This window comes from Cervus canadensis, chromosome X (assembly GCF_019320065.1).
Source record: "Cervus canadensis isolate Bull #8, Minnesota chromosome X, ASM1932006v1, whole genome shotgun sequence".
NCBI lineage: Eukaryota > Metazoa > Chordata > Mammalia > Artiodactyla > Cervidae > Cervus > Cervus canadensis.
In genome coordinates, this window is record NC_057419.1 from 69,015,177 (window position 1) to 69,033,115 (window position 17,939).

Genomic DNA, 17,939 nt, shown 5'->3' on the forward strand with positions numbered 1-17,939 from the left:
TAATTTGATCTCAAAATAGGTAGCACCCTTTGGTTCTGGGAAAAAGCAAATGAAGACCATCTCTAGAGAAGGCACTTTCTTAGGGAAGGCCTGCTCAGAGAAATGGCAGTTAGATTGAGAAAGTCTAACACTGATCTAATGGATTCCCGTAAGCAGAGAGAAGGGTTGGAGAAGAGGCAGTATTTGTTTAGATCATGACTGAGAAGCTTCCAGAGCTGACTAAAGACTCTAACCCACAGATTCCTGAAGCCTAGTAAATCCTAAAAAGTATCGATAAAATCCTAGAAGTACAAGACGAGACAGGAAAAGGATAGATGACCTTCAAGGAACCAATAGCGTCACGGCTGACTTGTCAACAGTTAGCAGCAGAGAAAGTGAAATAAAAGTGAAATAATATTTCAGTGTGCTAAAACAAATTCAAAACAAACAAAACACCCCTTTCAGTCTAAAAATCATGACCCAGTGAGGGTAACTATCAAGAATATGGATAAAAGAGACTTTCAGGCAAACAAAAGCTGAGAAATTCACCATCAACAGACACTTACTAAAGGAAATACTAAAAGATATACTGCCAACAGAACTGATCCCAGATGGGACATCTGAGATGAAGGAAGCAATGGAAAACAAACCCCCCAAAAGTGGTTAATATATGAATCGATCTAACAATGTAAAAATGTAAAACATGGTCTTGTAGGGTTAAAAAATGTAATTAAATGCATGACTATAGTAACATACCAATCAAATGATGGATAAATATAATTTGAATTTCCTAAAATCATTGGACTCACTGGGAGGCACAGTATTTATTAGACTCTGAAAAACAGAAAACTAGAGTCAGACAGAGAAACAACAGGTCGCCATGAAGAGAGCACTAGAGCAGGAGGTTTCAATGCTAGACTCACTCCTGCTGCCAGGGAGCTGTCTGGCCTTTGAAAAGCCATTTCTCTCATCTACATCTCAGTTTTCTTTTCTGTAAAATGAAGCTTCGGGACCAGATGAATTGTAAAGCCTCTTCATTACGAATGTAAGAAACACTGAGAAACAGATTCACTGGAGGGGAAATTAAAAAAGAAAAAAAAGGATCAATCGTTCCTTGAGGTTTCTCTTTTCTCTCTCTCTCTCTCTTTTGAAATTTTGTCAGTAAGTACTTCCTTTTTACTTATGGCTAAGTTTTATATATCTCTTCCCAAACTGGAGTGAGCTATAGTCTCTCCCAGGTGTGTATTGTACTTTACTTTTTGCATTTGTTTGCTTTGCTTTCTTGTCATCTAGTAGCCAAACAGAATCATGGCAGTATCCCAGACTGCCATGTGGCAGAGGGCTTGTGTGGATGTTGGGGGGACATTTGCAGAATCAGGCTGTGAAAAGTGGGCCTCCCTGCACCACTTTGGCTCTTTATTTGATGCATCACCATAAATGACGTACACCTCCTTTACTTTCTTATCTTCTCTCCTTGCACTCTCCGGCCTCCTGTCTCTGCAGGCTAATAATAAGCCTGAGATCGAAGCGGCACTCTTCCTCGATTGGATGAGACTAGAACCCCAGTCCATGGTGTGGCTGCCCGTCCTGCACAGAGTGGCTGCCGCGGAGACTGCCAAGCATCAGGCCAAGTGTAACATCTGCAAGGAGTGTCCGATCATCGGCTTCAGGTAGGCAGAAGCACCCCAATGTCATTTTTGTCGTATCATTTCTCACCCTTGTATGACTTGATCTGTTACCCCGCCCCCGTACCAGTTGCTATTAGTGCGTTGTTACCCACCGTGCCAGTTGCTGTTAGTCTGTTCATATCCATGGTGGGAGAGAAGGTGACCAGGCTGGAGCCTGGATTCCTCCTGTCACCCCTCTGAGCACTGGGTTATATTGTTGGACCTGCTTCATGAGATAGGTGGCCCTCTCCGCTTTCCCTCTTAGCTCTGAGGAGCCATGTTCTTCATCGATCAGGACGGACTCCCTGTCTCCACCAAGATTTTCGTCCGTCAAGTATACACAGATTAACTGTACCTCTTCTTTCCTGGAACCAAGACTTTTTGATCATCTCTTTTTTTTTTTCCCCATGCTCTCTTCTGTTTATAGAAACTCTCCCAGAATCAGTTATAAAACTAAGGAATGATTCTGTTTGGGGAGACTTGTCATAGTAGCTCAATCTCTTAATCACTCTACACCACTTTTCTTGCCCTAAAGTAACCAGAATTGTTTAGAGCAGCCTAGAACATACTTCTTGATCTGTGAATCCAATTACACTCTTTTCATAGTCTCCTAATGAACTTCTGAGGGAATATAAAGTGTGCAAGTAAATGAAAGATTCACAAAGCCACTAAAACAAGAAAATGTTCCTTATAAATTTAAAAGTGCAAGAAGTAGGAAACATTGTAGGTTATTATTATTCTGACTTTCTTAAAATGTCCCAGAAAACACTTGGCTTTTAAATCTTCAGTCTTAAAATAAGTAAATAAATAAATCTTCAGTCTTGTTGACCTGTCTGGGGAGACAGGGTATTTTTAAATGAATGAATCTTCATGAACAGTAATCCCAAACCCAAATTATGAAATGGTGGTGTATTTAAACATCTGGATCAACATCGAGGTTGCCATAGTGATGAATAAGCTGTCAAGTTGTAAACTAGCTGTAGCATCCTCTGCCTGTTCAGGATCCACTTACCACCTAAGTAAATACTCATCACTGGTTATGCTGAGACTTGTCTCATTACTTTGTTTCTAATAATTACATTGTACCGTTTGTGTGCCTTTTATTCACTGTGCTCCTTCCATACTTCATGCTGTGTACAAAGAGGTTTTACAGAGACCTTCAGAGGTTTCTAAAGCCTTGATAGACATCATTGAGTAGGCAGTGCTAGCAAAGGACTCTTTCTTTCCTTCCTGATTTCTGCGGGTAAGAGTGATGCCTTGGAGCAGTGGGGAGGGGGAGCTCCAGGGGACTGCATTGCATTTCTTACCTTTCTTTTCTTAGCTTCCTTCACTGGTAAGATCTGTAGACGAAGCAGAGGGTGGATTTTATAAAATGCAAAAGGAGAATGCTTTGGAGGGTCTAAGAGAGCATTTTGACATTCAGTTCTTTTGCCCTTACGAAAGTAAATTATTTTAGGAATCAGCACTTCTCTTTCCTCCTTTTCCCCATTCTCAGAAGATGACTAGGATCTAAAAACAGTAGCTTTTTCCCCACATTCCCATGTGTGACATGAGGAATATGTTTATTTGAATTGGCTCAGAGTCTTATCTGAAAAAGCACAAGGCAGGGAGAGTATGAAACCAAGAATACGGTATTCTGAGAATGGGGGGACGTGTAGCGTGTAGTACTTCCAGATTATGAATCCTTTCATCTCACCCAAATTGTGTCTTTCCTTGGGGTTTCCATTTTCATGTGGGGGTAAGGTGGTGAGGGATTTCCGAAGACAGACAGATAAAAGAGGTTCTCTAAGTAACTCTGAAAATGAATCATGTCTGTCAATCAGAAAATGTAATTAAAGTAAGATTTGTTTTAATTGAGACTTATTGCTGAATTTTCTTTTGTCTTATGAAGTTGCTTTATCTATGTAATTTTTTTTTAAAATAAGTCCCTCAGGAAATGTTGGTGCCCTTCTGATGGGTGGGGGATGGGCCTGAGATGCATCCATCTGTCCTTCCTTTTTTTTGATGATATAAAAAATATCTGGTTTATTGATATGGCCGGAAACATTCCTTTCTCAACATATTCATATTCATTACATAGAGTATGTCAGATACCTAAGGATAATTTTATTCTTTTTTTTTCCATTTATTTTTATTAGTTGGAGGCTAATTGCTTCACAATATTGTAGTGGTTTTTGCCATACATTGACATGAATCAGCCATGGGTCTACATGTGTTCCCCATCCCGATCCCCCCTCCCACCTCCCTCTCCATCCCATCCCTCTGGGTCTTCCCAGTGCACCAGCCCTGAGCACTTGTCTCATGCATCCAACCTGGGTTGGTGATCTGTTTCACCCTTGATAGTATAGTTGTTTCAATGCTATTCTCTCAGAACATCCCACCCTCACCTTCTCCCACAGAGACCCAAAGTCTGTTCTGTACATCTGTGTCTCTTTTTCTGTTTTGCATATAGGGTTATTGTTACCATCTTTCTAAATTCCATATATATGCGTTAGTATGCTGTAATGTTCTTTATCTTTCTGGCTTACTTCACTCTGTATAATGGGCTCCAGTTTCATCCATCTCATTAGAGCTGATTCAAATGAATTCTTTTTAATGATTGAATAATATTCCATGGTGTATATGTACCACAGCTTCCTTATCCATTCATCTGCTGATGGGCATCTAGGTTGCTTCCATGTCCTGGCTATTATAAACAGTGCTGCGATGAACATTGGGGTGCACGTGTCTCTTTCAGATCTGGTTTCCTCAGTGTGTATGCCCAGCATCTCTCCTTTCTGAGCATTCTTTTCAATTCCAGTATTTGGTCTTCAAAAACTTAGAAGTTTGCCAGTGTCTTCCTACTTAATCTGAAAGAGTTCCCAGTGGAGTTTAAGCAAGAGCTAAGTTTTTCTCCCCTCCCTCCAAATGTTTACAGGATGTTTCTGCCAAAATGTTTTGATACTGCAGGTAAAGCACCAGAAAAATCTGGAGGTAGGAATTTAATCACTTACCTTGAGGGATTAATAAACATGGCATTCTGTTTCTAGAATTAAAACAGTTTGGAAGGAGGTTTCTTAAAGGGTATTCTTTGGGAATTTGATCTGAAGAGATACATACATGTTTGTTTTTGTGCTTTACCAGGTACAGGAGTCTAAAGCACTTTAATTATGACATCTGCCAAAGCTGCTTTTTCTCTGGCCGTGTTGCAAAAGGCCATAAAATGCACTATCCCATGGTGGAATATTGCACTCCGGTAAGTAAATGTGTCCCTGAGCTTGAGTCAGCTCACCTGGGAGAAGTTTCAGTTTTCTAGTGTTTCAGATGATCTGTGATGCTATGATTGCTCAGTTCCCCAGATGTTGCCCAACTCAAATAGCTCCAAACTGCAGACTCTGGAATTGACCTTACCCTGGTGCGATGCCTGGCACACACAGAATGTCATAGACACTCCACACACACTGTTGGGTGAAGCAATAGTTTTCTTTTTTGTTTCTGCGGGTTGTAGAGAAGACATATTCACATTTAGTTTCTACATCCCTAGCTGTTGTGTGTAGAGGTGTTAGGCCTATGCGGCACATTGAGTATGGAGGAGGAGTAATGTAGGTTCCCTGAAATTTGTAATCCACCATTTAAATGACTCTTGCTCATCTTTTGTTTGTTCAATATACTAACACCATTAAATGCTAGGCATTTACCTTTGAAACTACTCTGTATGAGACAGGTATTGTTTTTATCCCCTTTTTACAGTTGAGGACTCTTGACATTCTGAGGTTAAAAAGTTTGCCCAAGTTTCTATAATTAAGTTATTTCTTATATTTCTATATAATCATATTTCTATAATTAAGTTATTGTCTTGTGGAAATGTTAAGTGGCCAATAGAACTTTGACAAATTGCTGGTGACACACATATGGATACCAAGGGGGAAGGTGGTGGTGGTATGAATTGGGAGATTGGGATTGACATATATACATTATTGACATGATGTATGAAATAGATAACTAATGAAAACCTAATGTATAGTGCAGGGAACTCTACTCAATGCTCTGGTGAGCTAAATGGAAAGAAAATCCCTAAAAGGGGTGATACGTGTGTACGTATTCACATCGCTGTACAGTAGAAGCTAACACAGCATTGTAAAGCAACTATAGTCCAATAAATATTAACTTAATTAAGAAAGAAAAGAAAAATCACTAGTGAAATGGAAAGGGCATGGACTTGATGGACACAGACCTGGGTGTATATCTCATATTCCTTCAACACTGGCTGCTAGCTCTTCAAAGTGCCATCTGTGGGCTGGCAGCTTTGGCATCACCTGGGAGCTTATTAGCAATGCAGAACCTCAAACCTCACCCTGGACTTTCTAAATCAAAAGCGGCATTTTAGCAAGGTCTGCAGGTGGTTTCCAACACATCAGAGTTTGAGAATTTCTGCTTTAGAGCTTTTCTCTCTTGCATCTTCAGAGCGATCCTCCCAGTTATTTCATTGTCTTCCTCACTTTGATTCCTTTTGCAAAGGTATTCAATGATGGAGAATGTACCATGCTGTGAATCGAATGGTACTTAGTAGGTAAAATCTGACAGCAACATGGACAGATACCGTTTTACAAGTACCGTAAGGTGTGGCAAAACAGAAGGTCAACACTCTGACCTTCAGACGTCTATTAATTACCATTTATCGAGCAGCCTAGTAGTTGACACTTCATTGATTCATCATCAGAACTTATTGAGGCATTCTTGCTTCAGTTTTGTAGATGATTGGAGCCTTGGGTAGGTAAATAACTCACCCCCGTTAACCCCATTAGTAAAGGGCAGGTCTGGTGTCAAAGCCCGTTTTGTGTGATTTCAGCCTTTGCTCTCACCTCCTTCTGCTCTTAATTGTAAGACAAGTACCTCAAGGCAGAGCACTGAAGTGGTGCTTTCCGTTCAAAACCTCACCCTAAGTCTGATCTCCTCATGATTTCCGTTTCAGACTACATCGGGAGAAGATGTTCGAGACTTTGCCAAGGTACTAAAAAACAAATTTCGCACCAAAAGGTATTTTGCGAAGCATCCCCGAATGGGCTACCTGCCAGTGCAGACGGTCTTAGAGGGGGACAACATGGAAACGTGAGTAGTGGCCAGAGCACGGCAGCCTCTTAGTTGACGTATATTTGAGCTCCTCTCACCTGAAAACCTTCCTTCACTCCCAAATGCAAACAGTCTCTCCTATTTCTTTCTTTAGATTTACTGTAGCTGTAAAGAGAAAAGTGAGCTGACATTCAGTCACCAGTTTCCATGTCAATTGTCCCGTGAACAGTGACCCTTTCGAAAAGTTAAACTGTATCTCACAGGGGAAAAAAAAACCACCATATTCTGGCTCCTAATTCCCTTACAAAGGCTTGTAAGAAATACGGGACTGTTTACAAATGAGTGACTCCAAGATTTCATTTTGATTCTCCCCCCTCACAAATCAGTAGGCGTGTGTCTTTTTGTATCTGATTATGTGGTCGTAGCTAGTCACTTTTTCCTACTTGAAAGAAAATAATGGTCACAGGAAATGTCTTCACAGTAAGTAGTTATGATTCTCTAGATCCAAATGATGATCTTGTCTTCACCTCTTTTGAACCTTCTCTTCTGTTTTCCATGACTCTGATGGCAGTCGCACCACTGGTTTTCTTTTAATTCACCTTTCACCTTTGTCTGGCCGTTGCTTTTCATGGTTCATACTTAATTGGGTTTCATTTATTTTGACCTTTCAGTAATTTTTTTGTGTGTGTGTGTGGCTGAGTTTGCCTGTGTCTCTCTTCACCACCTCATTTTTTGTTTTGCAGTCCTGTTACTCTGATCAACTTCTGGCCGGTAGACTCTGCGTGAGTACTTGCGCTGAAGGGTGCTGCTATCACGAACACATTCGCTTGCTTGATTTTTAAAAAAATTTTTGTTCTGTTTGTTTTAAGGACATTTTAATTTCCCTTCCTTCCTTTCAAAATTTTTCCCTTGCTGAGACTTTGAGGGTGCCCTCTGCCACAGATCAGAAGAGTCAGTGAGGTTTTAGGGTCCCCACCTGGTCAAATGAAAACCAGCAGAAATCCTGGCCTGGAGGTTAAAGTGGCATCACAGAAATTGCTGGGTTGTTAGTTCTGTTCCTGGCAGACATGTTTATATGCTCTTTCCTTGTAAGCAGGGAAGAGCCTTCTGATTACATAATAACATTCTTTAGTCATATTTCTAGAGATTAAGTGCTTTAGGACCTTCAAAAGGATGATGCTTTATTCTTTAGGGCCTGTTATAAGTGGACCATTAAAAGCCAGTGTTGTTTCATGGTATAATGTTGAGTATGGTTGAATAATTTCAGTGAGGCATGTGGCCTTTTTATCAGGTAATGCCATGCTATTTGACTAATCTTTATATATATATATATATGTGTGTGTGTGTCTATGTATATATATATATATATATATATGTGTGAATTTCTCAGTTTTGACCTACACTCACTTTGCTCTCTTCTCCAAGCTAAATACCCAGCTCATAAACATACATTTACACTGGAAGGAAAGTGTACTGTAGTCTTTGTTATTACTATTGGTGTGTCTTATTAATAATACTAATACTTGATATTAATAAATAATTGATTGACTTATCTCAGAGTTTAGAATGTCATTAGAAAACTCTATAGAGTCTGTGATTTATATATCAGCAAAGTGCATTGTTTTAAAGTTACAGTGTGTGGGGGGGTTTATAACAAAATTTTGGTATTTCACAATGTACGTTATTAAAATGTTTATTTAAAGTCAGACAGTTCTATTATATATAAGAGGGAAATGACTAATTTGGAGAGTGGACTTATATAAGAATTCAGTTTATCTTTATTGGGTCTTTTTTATTCCACCATGTAATTAAATTTAAAGTAGGTCCTTTTTTAAAAAAAATAAAGTAGGTCCTTTTTAAAAAATCCTGTCATGATAAGTGCAAACTATTAATTGAAGTTCATTTGAAGTCTTTATTGGCCTAAAGGAAGTGTGAGGCTTTCCTTTCTTCTTTAAAGCCACATTATTGTGCCCTTTAATTTTGAGATATGGTTACTATACTTGATTTCTTTACTAATTATGCTTAAACAACTTGGGGAGTTATTTAGATTCAGATATGTTCCTTGCTATTGGTAATTATTTTCCCTATCCCAGGTAGTCTATATGTTTACAGAAGGTAACACCTTTCATAAATAAAGAACTTTTAAAAAATAATATACTGAAATTCTCAGCTGGATTGGATCCTGATAAGCAAATGGATTTTCTCTGTGTCGGAATAAGTTCTAACCAACTTAAAAATCCAAAAGACAAATATGCCAAAGGTTAATTTTTTAAAACACATAGACAGAGGTAGCACAGCATAATAAAGAATAACTAACTATAGAAGAAGTTTATTCTATCCATAAGCTAATGAGAAGCATTCAGGGAGTCAGTTTAATGTAGCTTATTTTAAGTAGAGGGTGTTTGTCTTTCTGAAAACATTCTTTTTAAAAATATATTCTCTAGCAACTGAAACCTGCCCCCACTTTGCCTTCCCATAAAAAGTATGCTGGATTATTCAGAAATAGTGGGAAATTCTAATTTTGAGGAAGAAAACAAACCCAGCAGGCTAAAGTCCCTGTAATATGTGTAATTTTATTAAAGTCTTTATTCATGGGGTGGTAAATAATTTAGAAAATAAATTGTAAAGCTATTCTCTTTAGGCAGAAGAGTCAGCTCCTAGAGTGCTTTATCTTGCAAGAATTCTATTCAATATTAACAAATCCTATGACAATGACAGCATTTAGTCCATTCAGGATGGATCATAGAATTTGAAAATTTACTGAGATACAAATCTTTTTTTCCTTAGGAAAAAACCCCTTATTTACCTGGATTTGTCACCTTAGTTGAAAGTAAACCTGGCATAAACCTTTTATATTGTTTGTCCACAAGTGAGACAGTCAAACAATATTCTTTTAGCTCTTCTGCCTTGAAAACTTATTAGTGGAGTTGTCACAGATAATGAGAAAATGGTGGTGGAGGGAATGGAATTGGCCGTTAACAATAACAGGAATAATCCTTTGGGGGATCTATCACTTTATATTTAGGAAGTGAGAAGGGATAACAGTATTCTTACCTTCCCTTGGAAAAGTGCTTAGAAGGCTTTGCATTTAGCTTTGTTTCTGGACTAAGTGGTTTTATACTTTTACTAATTCTTGGTTTTTAGATGATTCTTCTCTGACCAGTATTCCGTTTTGGCTCGTTTTCTGGTTTCATAAGTACCTCCTTTAGTGTGTACACACACACACACACACACACACACACACACATATATATATTTTTTTAGATTTCTTGGTTTTTATGAGTTCTTGTGCTTAAGCATGCTGTGTTAGGTGCTACATACATTAATAAGAAAAATAACATGGAAATATCCTCAAGGCTAAGAATTAAAGCTTTGCATAAGATATCCTGTTTAAGATTTTATTAAAGTGTTTTGCATTTACATGCTGAGCTTTCATAGTGCAGTTATGCTCCAAGATCTCATGATTTTTTCTTCTCTACACTACCAATGTAGCAACTGTTACAAGGGAGAAACACTAACATGTTTTCCTTGATGATGGGCTTTTAGCTTCTAAGAAGTATATAATCAAAAGACTGGTCTGTTCCAGAAGATAGGGCTTATAAACCAATTAATCCAAGTACTCAGTTATCTTGACCTGGAGTGAATATTTTCAAGCAAACCTTGGCATTTTTATGATAATGGACTGTTCCAGGGTTCTAACAAATTAGCAGATTATCTCCAAAACTAGAGTGAAGATTTACCTGAAAATCTTTGGATCTGCCTGGTAAACTGGGTTGCCATCCTTTTGTTCCCTTATGACAGTTTTAGCATCTTTGTAGTTGATTCCAAGTTTGAGTGTGGTAACAATTGACGTCGACAACGTTGGTTTCATAAATAAGACATTTCTCTCTCAGGCAAGATTTCAGTTCCCTGGTTATGTAGTGTGTTATAACTATTTTATAATTATGTGTCTTCTTTAAGAAACACAGATTTCTACTATATTTCCTATGTAAACATAGGTAACTACACATTTTTCTTTCTTTTTTTTTAACTGTAAGAAAAAAAACATATTCTTCTTAGTGTTCTGAACAAGTTCTTGATTGCTGCTTAGACACTGGACTAAACTAGTCCTTACTGAATAGATCACTGTCAACTTTTGGACTCATGCCTTTACCTAAGGGCATTCTGTGTCAGGAGAGAAATGGAAGAGACCTTTTTGTCCGATTCCAGTTAAAACAAAAAAAGCACAAGCCCAAACTGGTTTTCAGAACAGATGGATTTTTTTCCTAAGGTTAATCTAAAAGATACTATAAAAACTTCAAGGACAATTAATAAATCAGGTATGAAAAGGTGAAAACATGTCAACCCTACCAAACTGTTCATCTGTGAAGCCAAAAACATAGGGTTTTTTTTTTTACCCACAAAGTAAATAGACTATGAATGCTAATCCTCCTCTCATTTTTCACTCTGTACATTAGCACACAGTATCCATAATAAGAAATATGTCAGGTACTGTGGCATTCTATTGAAGTTAGTAGTTCTTTTTTTAAAGCATCACGTTATAATTTGGGGCCCTTCAGTTTTACTCTACCAAGTAGCAGTACAGTCCCGCTGCTAATGTGGTAGATATATTCCTTCTTTACAAAATTGCACAGACCAAGACTTCTTGATACATGGAGTCTTGGTCACAGACTGCAGTGGCCTCTCCAGAGCTAAAATCATTGACTGCAAATGTACTGGGCAAATGTACAGTTTTCCTTCAATAAGAAGGCAGCTAAAAATGGCACAGGTGTAAACTGTGTGAAGTTTTAAATCGTATACTGCTAACACAATTTCAGAACTGTAAACGATGAGACATGACAAGATAGGAAGACTGAATGTCAGGTAGAGACTGTCTCCTTGACCTTTTCTGTCATTAAAACTTGCCAGAGAAGTTTGCGATCCCTCCTTGTGGCTTTTGAGAAAAGCAGAAGGACGACCAATCGTCTGTCAAACCTAGATTGTCAATACTTGATGATCTCTCTAAGATATAGAGACAAGCAGATGTGTACCTGATTCGTAGTTTTAGGCTGAAAGCATTCTAGGCCGTGTATGTAACAGAACTGTGGGGTGGGTTTTTCTCCATCATGGGTGGTATCTGTGACTAATCACATTTTCTGCCTTATAGGCCTGCCTCGTCCCCTCAGCTTTCACACGATGATACTCATTCACGCATTGAACATTATGCTAGCAGGTATGAGACTAGTTGAATGCCAGGCAAATATTGATTGAAGTAACTAACCAAGGAAAGCTAACCTATAATGATTTTAAACAAGTCTTTTCTTTTTTCCCCAATCTTGTCTGATTTCTACTAATCACCTTGCCCTCTAACGTGCATGCCGTTCCAACTGCATGTTGTTTTTGAACACCAATGAGAGCTTCAGTCCAGAACAATCTGCCCTAACCCCGGCCTTTAAACATTTTGAGAGCCTTGTTATGTTCTATATACTGAGCACGTTTAATCAGTTGACTTAGAAATCATCTACCCTTCTTAGAAAACTGCTAGACCAGACATTAAGTATGTGAAGAAATGATACTGTGTATATGCAGAATATGAAAGAAAGCGTTGGCTTAGATTTCTGTGTGTATTTGACAAAATGGGGTGTAAAGAAGAGAATCATTACTTTTCCTAATCCTTGGACCTTTCTGTCTCACATTCTTTGTGTTTGAGGTAACTTTTATATCTAAGAACTAAATTGCTAATTGTAAAATATGCCTGTTAAGTACATCTGTTAAGAGTTTGGTTAACTTTCAAGTTGTAAAAAGATTATTATTGTTTGAGGTGAAGGAGGTTTTTAAAGGTAAAAATTGGTGGTAGAATGTGTAGAGAGCTGACTCTGAATTATCTTTTATCAATATTTTAACTGCTGAACGTGTTTATCAACCATGGGATGTATTAACTAGCTATGTATCATTCTGTCATCAGTGGAAAGCTTTAATTGTCTTAAAAAACACATGGGGTAGTGAAAGGTATGGAGTGTGTTTGTTGTTAAGGAAGCTTGTCCCATGAAAACAGGGGCCTCTTCTCAGCGAAAGGAAGATCAACCTGTGGAGGAAAAAAGAATGCAACTTCTCTTGTAATTTATAGCATAAATGTAAAGCAGCTTAACTAGCTGGGGTCCACTACTCACCTCAAACAGCTAGGCCAACACACACATCCTTTAAATATGAAGGATTCCTTTCTCCTCTTGACATGGTTTATCCTTTAGTTTTCAGGAATGTTCGATTAGGTCTTGAATAGAGTCTAAGAAGTCACAGAAGTTTTAATGAGCTTTTACGTTTTTTATCAGGCTAGCAGAAATGGAAAACAGCAGTGGATCTTATCTAAATGATAGCATCTCTCCTAATGAGAGCATGTAAGTATCCTGTCTCTTTTTACAAAATGTTCCTGACCATGAAATTGCTTAGAGGGATTTAGACATAGGGTAGCACAGAAGATAGGAATTAGCATTTATATTCATTGGATCTTTCTGGGAGACGCTCATTGGCTTTTTCTTCTTTAACTTTTGACAACCCAACACAGAATGAGCTCCTCAAAACTGTGGCACAAATGTTCCCAGACATTTTGCCTTCCCCTGATTCAGTGCTGTACTACCACAAATTGCAGGGTCTCAAACACCAAAACTGTATGAAATGTTTACTCTTTGCCCAAACCTGCGGGACTTTTAAAGGGACTGGATGTTAATTTTTCAAGTGATGGCTCCATCCATGGGCACTAGAACTATCATCTTGGAATAGCTACACTGGTATTCCCATGGGGTAGCTAGATGGGCATTTTTCTGTAGAGAACCTAGCTAGCTGTTTTTTTTTGTTTTTTTTTTGTTTTTTTTTTGCGATTGAGCATCTCCATGAGCTAAACAAACTGAGGCAGTCTTGTGAAGGGTTTAAGAAGAGGAAGTACAAGTTGAGGTCACGGTTTTGTAGTGAGATGATACTCCAGGCCTGTCCAATTTAAAGAAGGCGAGAGAGTGGTGCTCAGAGTGGCAGAGAACACAGCGATGGCAGGGGAACAGAGGCTTCATTACAGAGTAAGGATAGTATTGACCATAAGGAGCATTGAGGAATCCTGCCATGAACTGAGAGCCTGAGGTGGAGGGAGCAGATTAAGAAGCTTGTATGGAGGACAAACTGATAACTGAATAGACAACTTACAGATATGAAATCTAGTCAAGGTACAATGATGGTGTTAGTTTCCTAGGTTACGGATGTCTCACCATTTTGTCATAGAGAATCTAGGCAAAGGGAAAATGGTAAATTTATCACATGTACTTGGTGTGGCAACCCACAGTCACAGTCAAATGAGAAACAGCCTGTATAAGGATGAGACTGAAGGAAATAGTACCCAAGTAGCATTTATACATAACTGGTTATAGCAGACATGAGAATAAGTCATCTCCTCTGGTACATAAAGGTGATCAAGGTGATAATAGAGTCAACACTCAGCCATTCATAGTTATACCAAACAAAAAAGCCTTTGCCTGCTAATATAACTGTGGCACATTCTCTTTCTGAGCTGTGGGGGAAAGTATTAATAGTATTAATATATAAACTACTTTGACAGAAAGATACATAAACAAAGAATCAACTAAATGTAAGCAACCTGAATGATTTGGCTTTTTGGATCACTGATTTGAATGTTAGAAACTATAGTACATTCACAGTGATTCCAGTTGTATCTATGTAAGAATGGCTGCCATTCATTGACTGCCCAAGGGAACAGTAAGAGAAGTTGAATTATAACTATCTGTTGTAATTAAACATGGGAAGTCCTCACAATACACCTTCAGAATTTTGGATGAGGGCTAACAGATTAGCTGGTCAAACTGCGTTTGGCCTATTTTTAAGCAAAATTTAGCTGTAGCTTATTCTGAGGGCATAGTATCCATTCTGACTCAGTGTTGCTTGGGAATAACATGAAATCTTAGGGTCAGGTCAGGGGAAGAGGTTTGGTAGATGGGTTGACTTAACTTACATGTTTATTTTTAACACCCAGTCATTATTTTAATTTTAACTTGCCAACCAGTTATCTGACCTGATGGACCAAGATCATGTAAATTAGGAGGATTTTTTCCTCAAGTATCTGAAATTTTTTCAGCTCAGAGTCAGAGATGAGAAAAGGAAATCAAACAGGTGTGGAGAGGGAAATGTTAACGTATCATCTTACTGATGTCTAGCCAGAAACAAAGGGTTTTAGCCTCTCATTAAGAACAGGATGAATTTCTTGTAACTCAGAGGTACACAGGCTTTTCAGGAGTTATGAGCAGTGCATTTAGAAAATAATTTCTCCTGTGTATGAGAGAATCCCTGGATATAAAGAAAGATGGCAGCTGCCTCCCAAAATACAAGCCTTTGGCCTCTTTGTTCTAAGCTGCTCTAGGGAATGAGTTGTTCAGTCCTCTTTTAATTAGTCGCGTTAATGGCTCTTTTTTTTCCTGCTGATTTTTGTTTTTCTAGCTAAACAATAATTGAATGAAATAGTCATTTAATGTATAGTTTCATTATTGTTACCATCCTGCTTCAGTGGGGTTAAGAAATTCAAGCCATTGACTTACTCATGTAAATTGACCACCCAGATTCGATGGAAAATCTGAGCAAGAAACACTTGGAACTGTCACCAATAGGAGGGTAGAACCACAACCTCAAGAGTATCAAAATGCCTTTAAAAGCAGGGAAAAGGGTCTAATTAATTGTTAAGAGCAAATAACTGTTTCAATTTTAAAGTAGACGCCCGAGTCCCTGCCCCCCAAAGCAAAATAAGGGGGGAAAAAACCAAAACCTTTGATTTTATTTTCCAGAGATGATGAACATTTGTTAATCCAGCATTACTGCCAAAGTTTGAACCAGGACTCCCCCCTGAGCCAGCCTCGTAGTCCTGCCCAGATCTTGATTTCCTTAGAGAGTGAGGAAAGAGGGGAGCTAGAGAGAATCCTAGCAGATCTTGAGGAAGAAAACAGGTGAGTTTTCTTTCTAGCTTTGTCATTGGGATGCAGAGTGCATACACTTGCACACATAGAAAAGTGCCAGGAATCTTCACTTAGAGTCATTCTATGTCTAACTGTTTTCTCCAATAATCTGTTTAGCTCCATTTACAGAGTCTCTTTTTTGTCATCTGAAAGAAGAAAATGAACGCAATAGCATAAGTAAGAATTCATACATTAGGTATTAAATAAATGAATGCTCGTGGTGGTATTTGATTTGCTGCATGTATTTTAGAGGCTTTGATCTCATATTTGAGAATAGAGTTTAAGAACAAAGTAGGTCATTTAATTTTCTGATGATACAATTTGTACATGTGTTTGGCCATATTACCTATCTTAAAGCATTTAAGAAAGTAGGCTCACTGGTCATATTTGGGGATGAATTAGTTCATCTTTATTTTCCATCATCCAATACAGAAATCATTTATGCTCACCATCCTAGCAGATTAGTGAGATAATTCTAGCTGTCAGTCATCACTTGAAAAAGATGTTCATGGGAAAAGACAAGAAATTATAAAAGTCAAAAAAATTTTCTTTTCATGACTCCACAGAGGACAAAGATGTAAAGGTTTGGCATGTTGTGTGGCATCAGGATGATGCGAATCATTGGACTTTGCTTTTATGTTATGTGTATGACATCACAGGGCCCTTGCTTAAGAAAGGCTTTTGCACGTGGTCACTTCTAACTCAGTGTTCCTTCTTTAGACAGATGCCACCAGGCAGGTCTCTAAAGGAGCAGTGGCTCAAATTTGTGGGACTTGAGTACTTTCATGTCTTTGGTTTAGCCCAAGGCATGAAGACCTCTTCATCTTGGCAACACAGTATGTCTGAGAACCAAGTGCCCTTGGGGACTGTGTCACCTCAAGATGAAAAGGCGAACCATTCATCCATTGCTTGCTGCTGCCCCAGGCCTCTGTGTAGCTCTCAGTACCTCTGACCTGTGGCCAGAGCTCTTTATCTGGTCGGCTTGCCTATGGTCTCTCTCACCCGCCAGTACCTCCTCCATACTGATGGTAGTTGTGCATCTTCCCAGTGCCAAGAGCCATCACGGCATTCTTCCTTGACTGGATTTCTGCATCTTTTTAAAAAACCTATCTTCTCAGCTGGACATTTTCAGCCTTCCACAATTTTCTCTTGACCTGGTTTTTTACACCGTCGTCATCTTGTGTACCTAGATTCTGGCTGTGCTATTGTAACTACTGTTTCTGAATGCGTCCTGCTCTCATGCGCTTTCAGGGTTCAGCTCAAACTTGCTTCTCAGCCTCGCTGCCATCCTCCACGCCGTTGCTCTGAATGATTTTCCCCACCGAGCCCCTAGCAGATGGGGCTGCATTTGAAAGTAATCTGTCGTTTGTCTAGTCCATGGGGTCGCAAAAAGCCGGACATGACTTAGCAACTGAACAGCAACAACAAATTAGATGTCTTTCGGGGTAAAGTGGTTATCACTGTACTAATCGGTCCCTGCATTTGGAAGTAATCTGTCATTTGTCTAGATCCTCATAATGCCTTGGATCTTTCTCCATGAACTTCATTTCAGTTAGCTTTTTTATCCGCTACCCGCCACCGACCTCCCCACCCCACCTCTCTCTAATGGAGACAGTGAATGCCTTTGGAATAAGGACTGTGTCTTAATCTATGTTAATGTCCCCTATCGTGCTTAGCACAGTGTGACTATTTATTGGGTTCTCCAGAAATTTTTGGTAAAAGCCTGAGGTAAGAATACAGAGAAGAGATCACACAGGTACCATTCCCGAGGTAATACTGAGCATTCTGTTGGTTTTAATGGTAACATTATTTGGGGCTTTATATGTAAAACTGACAGTGAATATCATGGTAGATAAAACCTCACCCTCTACTGTACTATCATTAGTATTCATTTATGTTAAGTCTTTAATTATTTTAGGAATCAAAGTCAACTAGGAAGAAAAGCTGGTATCGGTATTATAAATAGAATTCGATGTTACCCAGGGCTAAGAATATTTTTCTACTATGTGAATGTCCATTGTGCTCTATGTCTTTCTATTTCATTGGTCAAGAGTTCTATTTTATTACTGCTGCACCTTCCCTCCATACCATTACAACCAGGCCAAAGAGTGTTGGTGAAGAGTACTAAAACTATCATTTGAATTAGCATTTCATCATTTTCAGAGCACTGTAATGCATTTTGGGTTATTTCATCTTCCTAAAAGTGCTATGTAGAAGATTGATAAGAAAATGCAGGTTCAGAGGGGTTCAAATGGCTTCACCT

The 17,939-nt window shown here is 38.7% G+C and overlaps 1 protein-coding gene across 14 annotated transcripts in view; it reads left to right on the top strand.

Annotated features, from left to right (window-relative positions):
• The window catches only part of DMD (dystrophin), a 2,532,480-nt gene that overhangs the window by 2,456,001 nt on the left and 58,540 nt on the right, over positions 1 to 17,939 (top strand). For 10 of the 14 annotated variants that reach the window (XM_043457698.1, XM_043457706.1, XM_043457701.1 and 7 more), the window contains 7 exons: positions 1,483 to 1,649; positions 4,770 to 4,881; positions 6,598 to 6,734; positions 7,439 to 7,477; positions 11,842 to 11,907; positions 13,004 to 13,069; positions 15,509 to 15,667. In XM_043457698.1, the coding sequence (XP_043313633.1) occupies positions 1,483 to 1,649; positions 4,770 to 4,881; positions 6,598 to 6,734; positions 7,439 to 7,477; positions 11,842 to 11,907; positions 13,004 to 13,069; positions 15,509 to 15,667 (746 nt within the window). The remainder of the gene's footprint in view (positions 1 to 1,482; positions 1,650 to 4,769; positions 4,882 to 6,597; positions 6,735 to 7,438; positions 7,478 to 11,841; positions 11,908 to 13,003; positions 13,070 to 15,508; positions 15,668 to 17,939) is intronic. The other 4 variants (XM_043457699.1, XM_043457712.1, XM_043457710.1 and 1 more) reach the window with 2 other exon arrangements.